At 48.1% G+C, this 15138-nt stretch overlaps 1 protein-coding gene across 1 annotated transcript; it reads left to right on the top strand.

The window, feature by feature from the left end:
- The first annotated feature begins 1738 nt into the window (after positions 1–1738).
- LOC146205145 (ubiquitin-conjugating enzyme E2Q-like protein 1) lies at positions 1739–12306 on the top strand. The gene is made up of 4 exons (XM_084586854.1): positions 1739–1982; positions 3198–3694; positions 10174–10351; positions 12190–12306. Exons 1-3 carry the CDS (start codon positions 1835–1837, stop codon positions 10321–10323), a joined length of 795 nt encoding a protein of 264 aa, XP_084442980.1. The 5' UTR covers positions 1739–1834; the 3' UTR covers positions 10324–10351; positions 12190–12306.
- Positions 12307–15138: the final 2832 nt, after the last annotated feature.

The following is a 15138-nucleotide window of genomic DNA, read 5'->3' as shown; positions in this document are numbered from 1 at the left end:
TTTAAAAGCTGTGCACTAGACGTATCGTGCACCTGGATGCGTGTCGCAGAGTTGGGCAACTTACCGAATGTGATGCAGTCACCGGCCTTGAAAGCCATTCTTAAGTCGGACCCGTTGTAAAGGAACGGGCTAGGTGTGGCGTGCAGTAAAAGGCTAGAGGCTGAATCGTGGCTTGTGAGACCCAAGTTTGCTACAGAGGTATTTTTTTTTTTTTTTTTTACTTCAGCCACGATTACCGCACCTAAACGCTGTGTAGCCGTCGGGGACACGAATGTTACTGCGGACAAGGATGCGCGCTTTCGCGTGCGTTTCCGAAGTACGAAAAACATATATAGAGCAAAACAAGAATTAGTAGTCCTGGCTGACCGGAGTTGAATCGCAGAGCTGTATATTCATGCGATTAGCAATGGCCGCTCTTTCTCGAGCGTCGGTTTGATAATTGGCAGCTTTTGAGAGCGATTCTTGACACACTCGCCTCTGTTACGAATGCATTATTTGGTTAGTGCCCTGTCTTGGCGTATTAGAAAAAAGCTCCTTTAACGGAGCGGAAAATTTCATCGCAGCTGACCTTTAAGGTGACCCGTGGTAATGCATAGCTTTGAAGAGGGTAATTTTGGCTTAAGCAGATATTGGGGGGGGGGGGGGGGGGGGGGGGGGGGGGGGGGGGGGGGGGGTATTCAAGTACGTCTGTGCCTGATGAGCCTCTGTGAACTGACAGAATGGAAACATGCGCGCGGGGTAGTTTTTGTGGGTAAGGGTTGATGTGAATTTTTCATGCTGTAAGCTAGGGTAACCTGGGAACTCAACAGGGACATGATTTGTTTCTTGGATGCCGTAGGGTCAGAGGCCCGTGATTAGAGCATGTTGAGATATGCCTGCTTCCTCCCATCACATCGGCAGTTCCAACGCCAAAAAGTTATCGGTGTCCGAGGGACATGATGACCCCGCGTCTATGCCCGCTCAGGGGCGTTAAACGAGCAAATTTGGACTTGTGCTTTTTTGTCATGGCATTCTTTACGAAGCGCAGGTAGCGCTTTTTTTGTTGCAAAGTTAATAACAATCTCTTCCACGATTGTCTCTTTAGTTATGTCTATTGTTCGAGCATGATAGCTCGAGACCTACGAAACCTTGGTGTCATTTGGGTTGAGAACCCAGCATTGGCAGACTGCCCGGTAGGAGGAAGTTTAATGATCTGGGGCATTAACGGTAGCTGAGATTTTGTATGCTGCCGCGTGGCGGTAAACTCATTGTTTTACTCCTGATTTCGGTCAAAGCACGTATACGTCTGGCTGGAGGTTAGGAGAGCAGCAGTTCTCGTCTTTCAACTGCTACTCGACGACGGTACCGAAAATAACGACCAAGTTCGCCACTTAAGAATTGCAATATGGAATCTCGGGTCGTGCCGCTCAGCAGCGCGCTCACATGCTCGTTCAGTCTCGCGACTTCTGCCTTCCGCTTCATCCCCGGAACACTGCGAGATTAGGCCTTGGCGTGTCAAGTACTGTATTTTGATTGATATAAGATGCAGCGATTGCACTGGACAGAAATGTAGTTCACGGGATTGACCTAATTTCCGTCGAGTAAGGCGAAGAACAGTGGGATCTCACTAACGCGGATTCCGCATAATTTAAGAAATTTTTCGGTACTTTCGGATTCAGATTATCGATAATCGACTGCATTAACTACATCTAGGTAAGCATTGGGAAGACGCTTTGACCGATTGGACTTGCAGGGCGATGCTGCGGTGACGGGCCACCGTTCGAGGCGCTGGTTAATCCGCCGGCGCGAGAAGCCGAAGGACCGGGATCGCGGCGCGCATAAGCCCGCAGCGGCCATGGCCGCGGCTGCGCTGCGAAAGCTGTTCCGCGGCGAGCGCCACCGACTCAGCACCGGCGCTAACCACAACGAGCCCAAGAAGAAGAAAGAGAGTGCCGAGGGCAGCAGCCGCTTGCTCAGCCTGTGCGCCGGAAAGGCGTCCTCCGGTGAGTGTGCTCTCTACTACGCGACCGCCGATAATCCCCCACCGCTTCACGGCCCCCAATCCTCCCGTTTTGGACGCATTAACGCCAAATAGCTAGACAACTGACCAGCATCAGCCAGAGTACACTATACGCCGATAGCCTAGGTGTGTTGTTGCGACAAATAAGCCGCACTCTGAAAGCTTGGCGCATGTGTGTGGAACGTGTAATTATTCGACTATTCCGCGACAGAGGAATACCGTCATCGTAGCACGAGACGTTTCGACAGAAACCCGCACTGTCATCCACTTGTTGGGTCATTATGCGCAGCACTGAGCCCGGCAACTTATCATATGTTGTATTGAAGTTCTCTTTCTGAGCGGCTGCCTCAACCCACGACCCTTTGGGAGCGCTGCGAAGAAGCCGGCCCTGTCAAGGTAAGACGAAAGTGTCGGCGCGGGAAGCCCATGGAACGATCGAGTACCGACTGCCGCTAAGAGGCAGCTTTCGCAATGTGCCAGAGAGGCAGCTTTCGCAATGTGCCAGAGACGCTACCGAGTGGGGGCCGCGCCTAGTTTCATCCTGCCTAGCGCGCCGTTTATGCTGACATCGCGTAGACTGGCGTGCTTCGAAGAACCCAGACGCACTACGCAATGAAAGCTGCAGATGCAAAGGAGAACTCGCGGAAGCCCACAGCGGAGGAGTGGACGAAAGAACGCCATACAAAACACTCCTGCAGCCCTAATCATGTTCATCGTTCCTTATTCCAAGTCTTCAATGTTCGCTCCCGTGCGTTTATATTATTGTTATTTTTTGCACAGTCTTTCGCCGCCAAAAGTCCTGGTTTTCCTCCCTGCGTCATGGACGTACCTCCAGCCGACAGACTAAAGAACAGAGGCCTCTATCTGGTCCTCTGCCGTCGGGGGCACCATTGGAAGCAGAGTGTGGTACGAGCTTCGCTTGCACAAGAAATGTCAGGCGGTTAACCAGTCAGGCCGAAGATGTTTACATAAATTTCTTTGAAGTGGCAAACAGCGAGTGGCCAGGCGTGTCCTGACACTCAGTCGTACACGTATCAGCAACGCTTATAATAATCGTCGACCGCTAACAGAATATCATTACACCGTAAGAAATGTTCTCAACGTTACAACCTCCAAGTTGCAAGGCTAAAAACTATTGACGGAGCGTTTCCGTCTCTGCTTTAGTTCAATCAGCTGTGCAATGGATGGTGTTTCGCAGAGCGTGCTCAGGGCAAGGCCCGCAAGCCTGCCGACGGCGCGTCGCCCGGCAGTCCAGGCGAGGCGGAGGCTGCCGCCGTGCCGCGGCCGCCGCGCAGCCCGCGGCACCGGGTGGCCCCCTCCTGCTCGCAGCAGGCGGCTGTGCGCGCGCGACGCCTGATGCGCGAGCTGCACGAGATCCGGCGGCAGCAGGCTCGCAACCAGCCTCCGGCCTTCACCGTGGACCTGGTCGAGGACAACCTGTACGAGTGGCATGTGCGTCTCTACCAAGTGGACCCGGAGAGTCCGCTGTGGCGTGACATGCAGGAGTCTGGCGTCTCGTGCGTTCAACTGAGTGTCTCCTTTCCGGAGAACTTTCCCTTTGCTCCACCCTTCGTGCGCGTGCTGGCTCCGCACATCGAGCGTGGCTTCGTCATGGAGGGCGGTGCCATCTGCATGGAGCTGCTCACGCCGCGCGGGTGGGCCTCCGCCTACACCGTTGAGGCCATCCTGGTGCAGGTGAGTCCTCTACCGACACAACTTCTTTTACGTGTCACTGTGGAAATGTGCTTTTAGAAGTGCCTCCTTGCTTCCCGGGTAGGAATGGTGGCTAGACAGAAAATGAAGCATTCAGTTTGGCGTCCACAGTGGGATACAAGCGTGAAAAAAATAAACGAAAACTGTTTCGCCATATCGAGCACATCGTGTTACAGTGAAATGTTGAGCGCGTGTTTTAGCATAGACTTCAGTGGATGGATGCTGTGTACTGTGGAGTGGCGGCGCCTTGTAGCATCAAACATGGACATTTTATAACCAATGTGTAGTACAGGGCCACAGAAACAACGAAACCATCTTGGGCTGTGGCAGTTCTTTCTTCACAGGGACAGGATTTACGAATATTGTAGTCATCCTAGGCGAAACAGTAGTCTCTCCTCGAGGACCGGCTTCTAACCTCAAGACAGCTAATTTTAAGAGAATGCAAGTTATAGTTTATCCTTATTGGAAGTGGCTGGTCCTGTCTTCACACATTCAGCATTGTCGATGACCTACTGTTATGTGAAGCTGGTACAAGTATGGCTATGTCGATCAAGAGTAAAAAAAGAAATCATCGCGTACCCCGCATGTTCTTTGCTCGTGAAATGCCAAACTCGGCTTTCTGAGTGGGTCATCTGCCACATGCCTTCTCAGGAACACGAGAAGTAAATAAAAATCGAGGCAAGTGGAAAATCCATCGAGTGCAGCAACAAGAGGCGTTTTTTTTTTTTTTCTTTTTTTTTTCTCACCGAAGGCAGAGTTAATATCCCAAATGCGGCTCCTTACAATTTCTAGCAATGTGAAATTTCCGGAAATTTTGTACACCGGAAGAAAACAAAGAGAAAAACGCTGTTGGAGCGGTAGCTCTACTCAACGCAAAAGTCGCTCACTAGGATGTGTTTGACTTGTGTCACGGTGACATGTGGCAGGTTGGCAGGTTGCGTGACGTAACCATACCACATGCTGTTCCAAACTTGAGAGGAGCTCCGAACTCGGACTGCTAGAAGTGGGAGCGTAAGATAAAAACCAGCCGTCCGAGCAATGCACGCTACTCATACATGCCATGCAGGCACGATCGCACGGCTTGCTTAAAGTGGCACCTTATATGCACCGTGCGCGTCGAGTAACCGGCGCCTTAATAGCGAGCTAGCTTAGCTAGAACTGTATGCTAATAAGATTCTGTTAAATAGTTAAAGGATAAGAATAATAAGAATAAATAAATAATAACAAGCATGTGCACAAGGTATTGGCAACTATGCTAGCTGAAACTACGCGTACTCAAACGAGGAAACACAAGGGGAGCCGCCGATGGGAGCTATTAGAGCTGTCGCGACGTACCCTTATAAACGGAGCTCATTTGCCTCCCATGTTTATAGAGCGGTAGCGTCTCCGGAGCCGCTATGAGTAGTTCAGTTGAGATGGACGAAATTTTGGCTAACTTCTCAAACTAGGTTCAACCGTAGGTTAAACCTGGCTATTTCTTTTCTCAGAAATATTGTGAACTCCAGGAAAATGCATTAAAATGATTATGAAGCAGGTTTTTCGCCAGGTAAGCCTGATGTTGGAAAGCGAAAATATAGTTACCCAAATAGCGGCTTCTGCTGGCGTGTGGTGTCTATGTGATGTTTGCCTGCACTCACAGCACCAGCGAACAGTGGATGCCCAGAGGCAGTGATGCTACAAGGCGTGGGTTACAGTCGCTCCAGGGGAAAATGCCTCCAAAATGCTACCACAGCAAGTTGTATAAAGCGCTGAGAAAAACTGCATGCACCAGGGGGCATATTGTACAGAACCGTTAACAGTTGGCATCCTTTAAACTTCGAAGGCCCGCATTCCTGCCGTCAAGGCACTTGTTACAAGAGTCCGGAAAGTCAACTATGACTAGGGGTAGGGCTTTTCAGTTTTCATTTATTGAAAATTCAGTGGATGTTTTGGCGATTTATTTGAAAACGCAGTCTTTTTTTTTTTTTTTAGCAAATATAATTTTCTTAGTATTAGTTCGCGTTTTTTTTTTTTTCGGTAAAGTATATCTTGTCTGCCAGCAGAAGCAGCAGCCTGGCTGCATCCACTGCAGGGCAATTAACCCAGTCCCGTGCCTACGGCATTAATCAAAGACCTGCAATGTAATCCCTCTGCTTAACTTTTTGCCGCCCCCTGCTACGCTCTTCTTCCCCTGAAATCCAGTCTGTTATCCTTAGCGAACATCGGCTACCTTGCATTTGCATTACATGAATTCTTCTCCTGGATTTTCACTATAATATCATCAACTTGATTTATTTCTCTGTCCCACACTGCAAGCTTCCTGTGTCTTAACGTCACACTTACCATTGTCTGTTCCATAGCCCTCTGCGTTGTTCTCAGTTGAACCCTTTGCGTTAGCGTGCACGTTTATGACCCATCGGGAGTACGGGTAAGATACAACTGTAATATACTTTCCTCTTGAGGGTTATTGGTAAGCTGTCATTAATAATCTGAGAGCACTTGTCGAATGCGCTCCATTCAAATTCGGTTATTCACATCTTGGAATCAAGTTATTTCCCCGTTTTAGGTCGTATCTGCGGCCACTACCTTAAGTAAATGTATTTCTTTGCCACTTCCACTGCCATGCTACCTATCGTCAATTGCTGTTCTTTTCTGAGGCTGCTGAACATTAGTTTTAGGCACATTATTAATTTTAGGCCTACGGTTCTGCTTTGCCTGTCTAGTTCATTACTCTTTGCATTTATTCCCTTGAGCTACATAGCATGGCAACGCCATCATCGAATTGCGGATTACTGAGGTATTCTCCAGCAACCCTTATCCCTAATTGCTCCCATTCCCAAAACTCGACCCTGAAGACTTCCACTATACAAGCGGTGTACAGGACTGGATAGAGCCTGTCTCCTTGCCTAACACTTTTCCTAAGGAAATCTTATTACTCTCTTTATCAAGGACTACGGTTGCTGTCAACCCACTATAGATCTCTTCCAGTACATTAACATATGACTCATCTACACCCTGATTTCGCAATGCCTGCATGACTGCTTAGGCTCTGACTGAGTAATACACTGCCTAATTTGTGAAAGCTGTGTACAGAGGTTGATTATATTCCGGCGCTTTTTTCTGCTACCTCGTTGACAATAGATACATATGGTCTATAGTAGATAGGTTTACGAAAACTTGCGTGATTCTTTGGTTGAGTGGAGTGCAAGGTCGCCCCGATTCTATTAGCGATTACATTTGTCTTGTAATTAACACATAGCTAGCTGACCGGTCTGTATTGTTCAAGTCCTTGATGCCCCCTTTTTTATGGATTAAGGTAATATTAGCGTTCTTGTAAGATTCCGGTACTTCCAAAACCAGGAGACATTGCAATGTCTCCAGTTTTTCTATTGCGATTTCTCCACCGTCTTCCAACAAATCTGCAGTTACATGATACTCCCAAGCTGTTTTGCCCCTTTTCGTTGCTTATAATGCATTCTTTACTTCTTTGTTAGTTGCCTTTGGAACATCTCATTCGTCTGCTCTGTTATTACTTCGCCTACTGTATAGATCAGTGCAGAACTTCTCAGCTACTTGGACTACCTTGTCCATATTGGTCCACATTGCTCGCCTTGTCTCTTAACACATACGCCTGGGTTTTGCTCGTGCTTAGTTTCCACTTGACCGCTTTTAGTGCATGCGTTCTATAGTGCATGCTCAATTCTCTCCATATTTTTATTCAATATGTAGGACAATTTGCGCCTGCCTAGGGATTTTACCGATATTCCCTCTGTCTTACCGTCTGCTTCTACTGCGCACACAGTAATGGTATCGCTGAAGTTCTGAAATTATATTGTTCACTGATTTTACGCTAAGGTCGTCTTCCGCGGTTGAGGCACATGTTTATTGTGCAGAGATGTCCTGACGTCCTCTATACTTTCCCTCTTCAAATCTAGACTAGTCTGAGGTCTTAGCATCCTGTGGTCACTACATCGCACCTTCCCGATAACTTCCACATCCTGCACTTTGCCTCGATTGGAGCTGAATATGAAATCTATCATTTTTGGCCTTCCCAATAGAGCGTTTCTATGTCCACTTCCGGGTCTTCCGTTTGCCGAAGAAGGTATTCATGATTCGTTGTGCGAACTCAAAAATAACGCTCTCCTGCTGTTTCAAAAGACGCGTAGGCTTCTACAGCCGTCAATCTATACCGCTTAAGCTTAATAATACCCTACATCCCTCTGGTTATGCGTAGGCTTCTACAGCCGTCAATTTATATTGCTTAAGCTTAATTATACCTACATCCCTCTGGTTATGCTATATAAGTATTTCGCGTTTCCCGCTATACGCGTATTGACCAGACCTCGTACATCTTGTTCTCGTATCTCCGCCGAACCTTCATAGCACAGTATACATGCCCGTCCTTTAGTAGTATATATGCTTCATTTTTTTTCTCTTAACCTCCCTAAGCTTCATGATATCCTATTTAATACCAGGTAGTTCTTCGAAAAGCACTGCTATAGGCTCACTAGAGAGTTTTAGCGTCAAAGGTTGCCAGGTTCAGTTACCAGTGACGGCCTGCTCGGAGCCAAAGATTCTCAGCACCTTCCTGAACGTCACAAGTGTGGCCACCACCGTGATAAATTGTTCCACAGCTGATTCGCACTGAGGACTTGTGGTTAATTAGTATATTCATATATGAGGTGGTGGACAATAACTACGTGAGGGTGGTCAAATGCTGTTCTGCTGAGGAAGGTCTTTTCCGGCGGCGGTCACCGGGATCGAGCCGCGTCCCAGACCTGGCTATGCTATTCCATCGCTAGGATTTTGATTCTCACGGATACGATCATCACACTAGACAAGAATTACGATCGGTCTTTCACGAGAGCAGTGCGCTTTGATGCGTTGAGTGTATGCTGCCCTGGAAGAGCCACCTAGTTGGCTATCGCATCTCGATGCTTGTGTGTGCCTCCCGGAATTTTGACGTTTGCTATGGTGTGAAACTACTGGGTTATAGAAGGCTTGCATTATGTAGTCCGGGGATTTGAGGCATGAACTGTTAGTTTCTGTTCCTCGGAAGTTTTCCATGCAATAAAAAGAAAGAACCTGGCGTGGAGTAGTGGTTGGCGCACTTGGTCAGAAATAGGAGGGATAGTAGTTCAATTCCCCCGTGGAGACAATTTTTTCTATAGTTTCACGCCACGAATACTCCAGGCGAATGGACACACCCAGCCAACGCATTCAGCGAACGGACATAATGTGCCTTCTTAGAAACACTTTCTCCTTTAAAAAATGGGAGGGGTTCTCAACCAGTTATAATTCCAAAGCACGGGCTTTTTTTTTTTTTTTTGGCAATTGCCTAGACCAAATTTTAGAAATGGCCATATACCAAAATTGACCTTCAACTATAATTGACTACTCCCGACAAGACCTCTCATTTGGCCATATGGCCAAATGAGAGGTCTTGTCGGGCGTAGTCAGTTATGGTTGAAGGTCGATTTTGGTTAAAATTGTGAAAATATAAAATTTAGGGAGTTGGTGGCCCAAATTTGGAAGCGGTCCGGGCAAAACCATTTGCATGTCACCAGTATGTTCACGTAGTCGTATTAGCTTAGACGTTGATTTTGGTCCAAATCTGACAAGGTCAAATTTCAAGGGCAGGTGGGTCATATTTGGGGTGGCCCCGGGCCAAATTTGGAGATTACCGTCGTGTTCGCCGTAGTCGAATTAAGTTGGACATTTATTAAGGCGAAAGCCTTTAATGGCTCATGCTGTCGTGAACAAAGTGTGCCCCGCTTTTGCCGCGTTCTCATTGGCCGAGGCGGAATGCGTTCCTGCCATCTGCAATGCCACACTTGAACGCGCGCCAAGGAACGCCACGCGACAGGAGCGATGGTGTACCGTCCAAACTCACACTTGCCGGAGAAAGTGTGACAGATACTGCGCCTTTCCTTTCCTGTAAACCAATTATAATTATATGGAGCACTGCAACGAATGCCGACAAGAGGCTAACGGTGGGAGGCAAATTATAGGATAGGAAGAGTAGGCTTTCGCCGTCCTCCTCTTAAGATATATCTGAGACCCTCTAATTATTTTGGTCCAAATCGGCCAAAATCAATTTTCTGGGCACTGAATTGGAGCCCCTATACCGTACTTGTAAATTACCCCCGATAGCCCACGTGCCCGGGCAACCAGAGTTGACACTTCGGCATAAACAAGAAAGATTGGACGGCAATATTCCTGGTCGGTAGTGGTAAGCGTATGAGCGGTTTCGCACTACAAACCTACTTGCCCAACCAACGGCCTTAGCCGTTGATAAATATCAGCAGATGGCACTATTCGCTAGCTGATAGCGTTTAGCTAGGGGGTAGGATAGGGCCTCCCGATCTGCACAAGCTATCTAAAGTTTTCATGTCTAGTTAGAAAGAAGAGAAAACTCTTTTACTCCAAAGTGATGTTATTTCCGAACGCTCCCATCAGCACTTACCGCTCGATCGCCGCAGGTGGCCGCGTCGCTGTCCAAGGGCCAGGCGCGCATCGCCACTAAGCCTGGCAAGCAGTTCAACCGAAAGCTGGCTGAGTCCTCGTTCCGCAGCCTGGTGAAGACCCACGACAAGTACGGGTGGGTGACGCCTCCACTTGCCGACGGCTGAGCAGGCCACCTCAGTCTGGGAGCCGCAGGTGGGTGCCTTCCACCTTGTGCTGCGCAAAAGCGGAGCATTGGCCGAACACGCCACGCATGCAGGTACCGCTGCGTGCACGGTTTCAATGCGCTACAATTACGGGCCTCATTTCGCGATGAAAAGGCCGGCGTTGTGGTGTGCATCCTTGCCATATGCCACGGTCAGCAGGTGGAGAGAGGGGAGCCCCCTTTTGTAGTGCAGAGTCCGAAAGGTGGCTGCCACGGGATGAACTCCCCCCCCCCCCCCCCCCCCCCTCTGCTACCCCAAAAGACTGAAATTGATATGATGATTCGGCAAAGAGCAAAGCAACTTTTTTTTTCTTTTTTTCTTTTTTTTCTGCAAAGTTAAGGAAACAACCTTTTATGAGCAGAGAAGTACATAACAGAGTATGTAAAATCTGAGGTTATGGGAAGTATAACAGAAATTAAAAGCAAGAGGACCTAATGATAACGCATGGTCATCGAATATAATGTTAATTACGCACACCGTTAATGTTTTGTCACCGTAGCTTTCTCCTTGGTCCACAGCGCCACTTCAGTGGTTTTAAAGGTGCTCTAAAGGGCCATTGAGAGAGATGAATGAGAAAAAAATACACGTCTCGAGTCAACTAAGCCGTATCGTGTTGCTCTGTGCGAGGCAACAGTGCAATTATTTAAACGCTTTTGTTTTTGTTTTAAAACTCTCACTGGTATGGTATGTGGGATTTGACGTCCCGAACAGACTTGGGCCATGATGGCGATCGTTGTGGAGGGCTCGGGATTAATTTCAACCTCTCGGAGTTCTTTAACAGGCACTAACATCGCATGGCATACGGCTTCCTTAGTGTTTCACCTTTATCGAAATGCGCCCGCTACGGCTGTGATCAAACTCTGTTAACCCGGCTCAGTAGCTGAGCGCCCTAACCACTGAGCCACTGCGGAGGATCTAACTCTTTCTGAGCGATCCTCGTCTGTTTTGTCTGGCCTCCCCGCGCTCCCACTCTTTGACGGTAAATCTATGGACAAGACTGGAAGTTGCAGTAGCGGTTTATTACAAAAAATAGTAGACCATTAAGAACAGAAGGAATAGACAGCGCTGGTCTTAAGTATACTTGAGCTTGAGCTGGCGGAAATAAATGGAACAGAGAGATCATATGTAAGGCAACTTCAGATAGGAACCACGGTGAGAAAGGTCACTGCAGAAGATTATACGCTATTTGAGCATAACTAATAAAATTAGAAAAGGTAAGAAGATATAACGCTGCGCGAAAAACTGTACAAGCTCAGTTCGGTCTGCGCTGGAGCGACCACTGCGACTGTGTACAAACAATCCTATATGCCCTGTATTTACAATCCGCACGCGTCGTGTCTTCCCTCATAAAGCTGTGATGCAAAGAAATGATCTCAAACAAGGGGACAGGCGAGAAAAAAATCCCAGCACCTTTCACGTTCGCACTCATCACTGCCACAGAAGCAATCACTTTTGCGTCCTAATTCTCACCCATGGCCTGAGTGCATCTGTGACTTAATTCATCGGCACTTGGTTCGCGCTCTGCTTGGCGCGTCGTGTTTTTTGTCCGCTTTATTCTATATTGTGACCTCCTAGCAAACTAATTAACTCTTAACCCTCTTTTAGGCCTTGATCATGCCTGTGTAGAGCATAGCGAAATTTTACCGCACATACAAAGTGATTGCCATCTCCCTTGAGAATCGCAGTTTCTTTCAACGTTTCCAAGCCGATCGCGATGGCATTTGTGCATTGGGCAGCGCATTCAACTTGGCGCATATGTTTGTGAATTGGAATGGGAAAGTGCCGCCGACTCTAACATAGCTTTTTCTCTTTCTCTTTTCTTCCCAGGTGGCTGACGATGGGTGCTAGTCAGACATTGCCAATGAGGTGTTTTTTTTTTTTTTTTTTTTGCTTTTTTTCTTTCGTCCTTGTGAGAGCTCCGCACCGGCGGATGTGTTGTAACGCGTCTTCATTTTTCATTGTTCATGAAAAAGAAAGGAAATGTCCCTGTCACAAACTGTTGTTCACAGCCGAGTCTTTCTGTTCTCGCGCCTTTTTCCTTCTTTCCCGCGACCTCGTCACCGGCGGCAGCCCGCCGACAGTGCGCGACTTCTGCGGTGCCGGTATAGAAGTGTTGCGGCTGTTGTTCCTCGGTTTCGCTCAATATTTGTACACAGCTAAGGCTGTCTTCATCGCGACACCAGTCGCTCTTCTCCTTCACTATTATTCATCTCTCCTTGAGAGTAACGGGTAGAGAAGCAGAGTGTTTTTTCTGTTTTGTTCAAACGTCCGCCATTCTTCGTGTCACTGTAGCTCGAAGCTCGACCTTCTTTCAGTACTGCGAATGATTATGAAATTTGTATGAATGTGATGTCTAGAAAAAGCGTGCAATGTAAACGGCAGAAGCAAACGAAGACATTTTCGCTGCTTCTTCAAGTGATGTTCCTGATAAAACCCATGTCGTTCGGGGCGCGATGAGAGGCGACCTAAATACATCGTCTAGGGCGTCTTGGCTCGACGTTTCTCCGGGCAATGTCCGAGTGGCATTTTGCGTGCTCACAAGCCGTTGTACCGTCGCCAGAAATAGAGGTCCTGCGACCTCGTCATTACAGCTCTGCTTCAGCTACCTGCACAGCGCTTGACTACTCACAAATGCTCGCGCATGAAAACAATGAACGGCAGCTTTGACCATGTCCTCAGATCTCACTCGCGCTCTCGAGCTCGGCGTCTGCAAAATAATGTGCTATTGCTTTCTTAAAGGAACGTGAAAATTGGAGGTCCACAGGCTTGTCAGCACTCTGGTGCACGCGTTACGTCCAATTGTGATAGGTCGGTTGCAACTGAGCTTCGCCTGTTCACCGGCCAATGCATTCGTGTGACTCCTTCACGTGGGAAACACCTGTGTGGAGCTGCCAGCGAATGTTGTGCGGGCGTGCTAGTGTAGCGGGATTCCTGACACTCAGGTGGACTCCATTCGCATGTCCGTGCGTTCAGGTAGTGCGCGTGTGACGGTTGCTTCGTGTGACTTGTCTTGTTCGCTTTCGCGGCGAGCGGGGCATGTACAAAGAGTGTTGTGTTCGAATGAGGCGTGCTCGGAGCTAAGCGAGGTGCGGCAGAGCGACGCTTGCTCAAAGCGGACGTAAGGTTGTGCCCGGCTGTAGGCCAACAGCGACACTTGCGGAATGGCCGGGCGCATCCGCACTGCAGCGTTCCCGAGGCCCTTCGATCGCAAGCGGCGCTCTCGCCCTAGCCGCGCGCATACAGGCAGGCCGTCCTCCGAGCGCCGAGAAATTTCGGACAGAAAAGCAAGTAATCTCCACGTAGATGACTTCTCGTTCCACTGTACTGTGTACATATTGAGGGACGGGGTGAAATGTCTTATGAGTGCTTGAATAAAGCCAATTTGTTGAATGACTCTCGGTGCTCTGACAGCCGGCTCCCGGCACGCGCAGTGCTTGTCGCGCGTCCACGCTTGACATCATCCCGTGAGAAGACGGACCCGCAAGAAGGTATGCTTTCCTGCTTTCAGCATAACATAATGCATTAAAAGGCTGTCCCCTAGGATTACGCAGGTTTAGAGAATTTTTTTTTAATTGCCCTTATAGGCGCCTAGAAGGCCGCACATTGTGTATCAGTAAAGTTTATCAATGCCTCATCATCACCATCAGCCTGAGTATACACACTGCAGGTCGAAGGCCTCTCTCATATTCCTCCAATTTACCCGCTCGCTAGCTGCATCCACTTGATCCCTGCGAACTTTTTAACCTTATCCACCTACCTTTCTGCCGCCCCCTGCTACGCTTTCCTTCCCTTGGAATCCAGTTTGTTACCCTAAGCGACGATTGGCTATCCTCTTCGCACTACATTTCCTGCCCATGTCCATTTCTTCTCGATTTCCACTAGAATCTAATAAATTATTTCTCTGACCCAATCTGCACGCTTCCTATCTCTTCACGCTTCAGCCCCATAGGTGAGTACAGGTAAGATGCAACTGTTGTATACTTTTCTCTTGAGCGATATCGGTAAGCTGCTAGTCATAATGTGCGATTGCTTGCCAAATGCACTCCATCCCAATCTTCTTGTTATTTCCCTTTCATGGTCCGGATCTGCGGTTACTACGTGTCTTAAGTAGACATATTCCCCTACCACTTCCAGTGCTTCGCTACCTTACATAAACTGCTATTCCTTCCCGAGGCTGTCTTACTTAGTTTGCATTTACCTTAGTCTTCTGCATATTGATTTTCAAGCCTACCTTTCTAGGCCATCAATCATTCTTTGGAGTTCATCCTACAGAGTTGCTTAGCAAGGCAATGTTATCAGCAAAAAGCAGATTACTGAGGTATTCTCAATCTACCCTTATGTTTAACTGCCCCCCTTCCAAGTTTCTGGATACTTACTACTACTAAGCAAGCTGTGAACAGTACTGGGGGCGTATTGCCGTTCCCCGAAAACTGCAGCAGCAGAAGTTCCGGGTGCGTCACTCGAATATAAAACGCAACCTTACGTTTTGTTCCAGCATGAAGCGCAGTACGGAAACTGAAGTGCAATATTAATAAAATAGTTTTATTACTAAAATTACTGTAAAGAGCGTAATGCATCGGTGGCGTCCGTCGCGCCATCTTTGCGACGTTGAATAAGTTAGCTTGAAAAATCGGTGCGGCGTAAATCCGTAAAAAGAGCATGATAAAATGCGATTGTTGCTGAGGGCGTCTCTGAACGCAACCTAAAGGTAACATACACTCACTGAAGACAGGAATTGATTACGGTGAAGGTAATTGTACAGTGTAACCGTTGCCA

The sequence above is a fragment of the Amblyomma maculatum genome, chromosome 1 (genome assembly GCF_055883805.1).
Source record: "Amblyomma maculatum isolate TAMU_Amacu chromosome 1, ASM5588380v1, whole genome shotgun sequence".
Taxonomy (NCBI): Eukaryota; Metazoa; Arthropoda; class Arachnida; order Ixodida; family Ixodidae; genus Amblyomma; species Amblyomma maculatum.
This window is presented reverse-complemented; position numbering and strand designations above follow the sequence as displayed.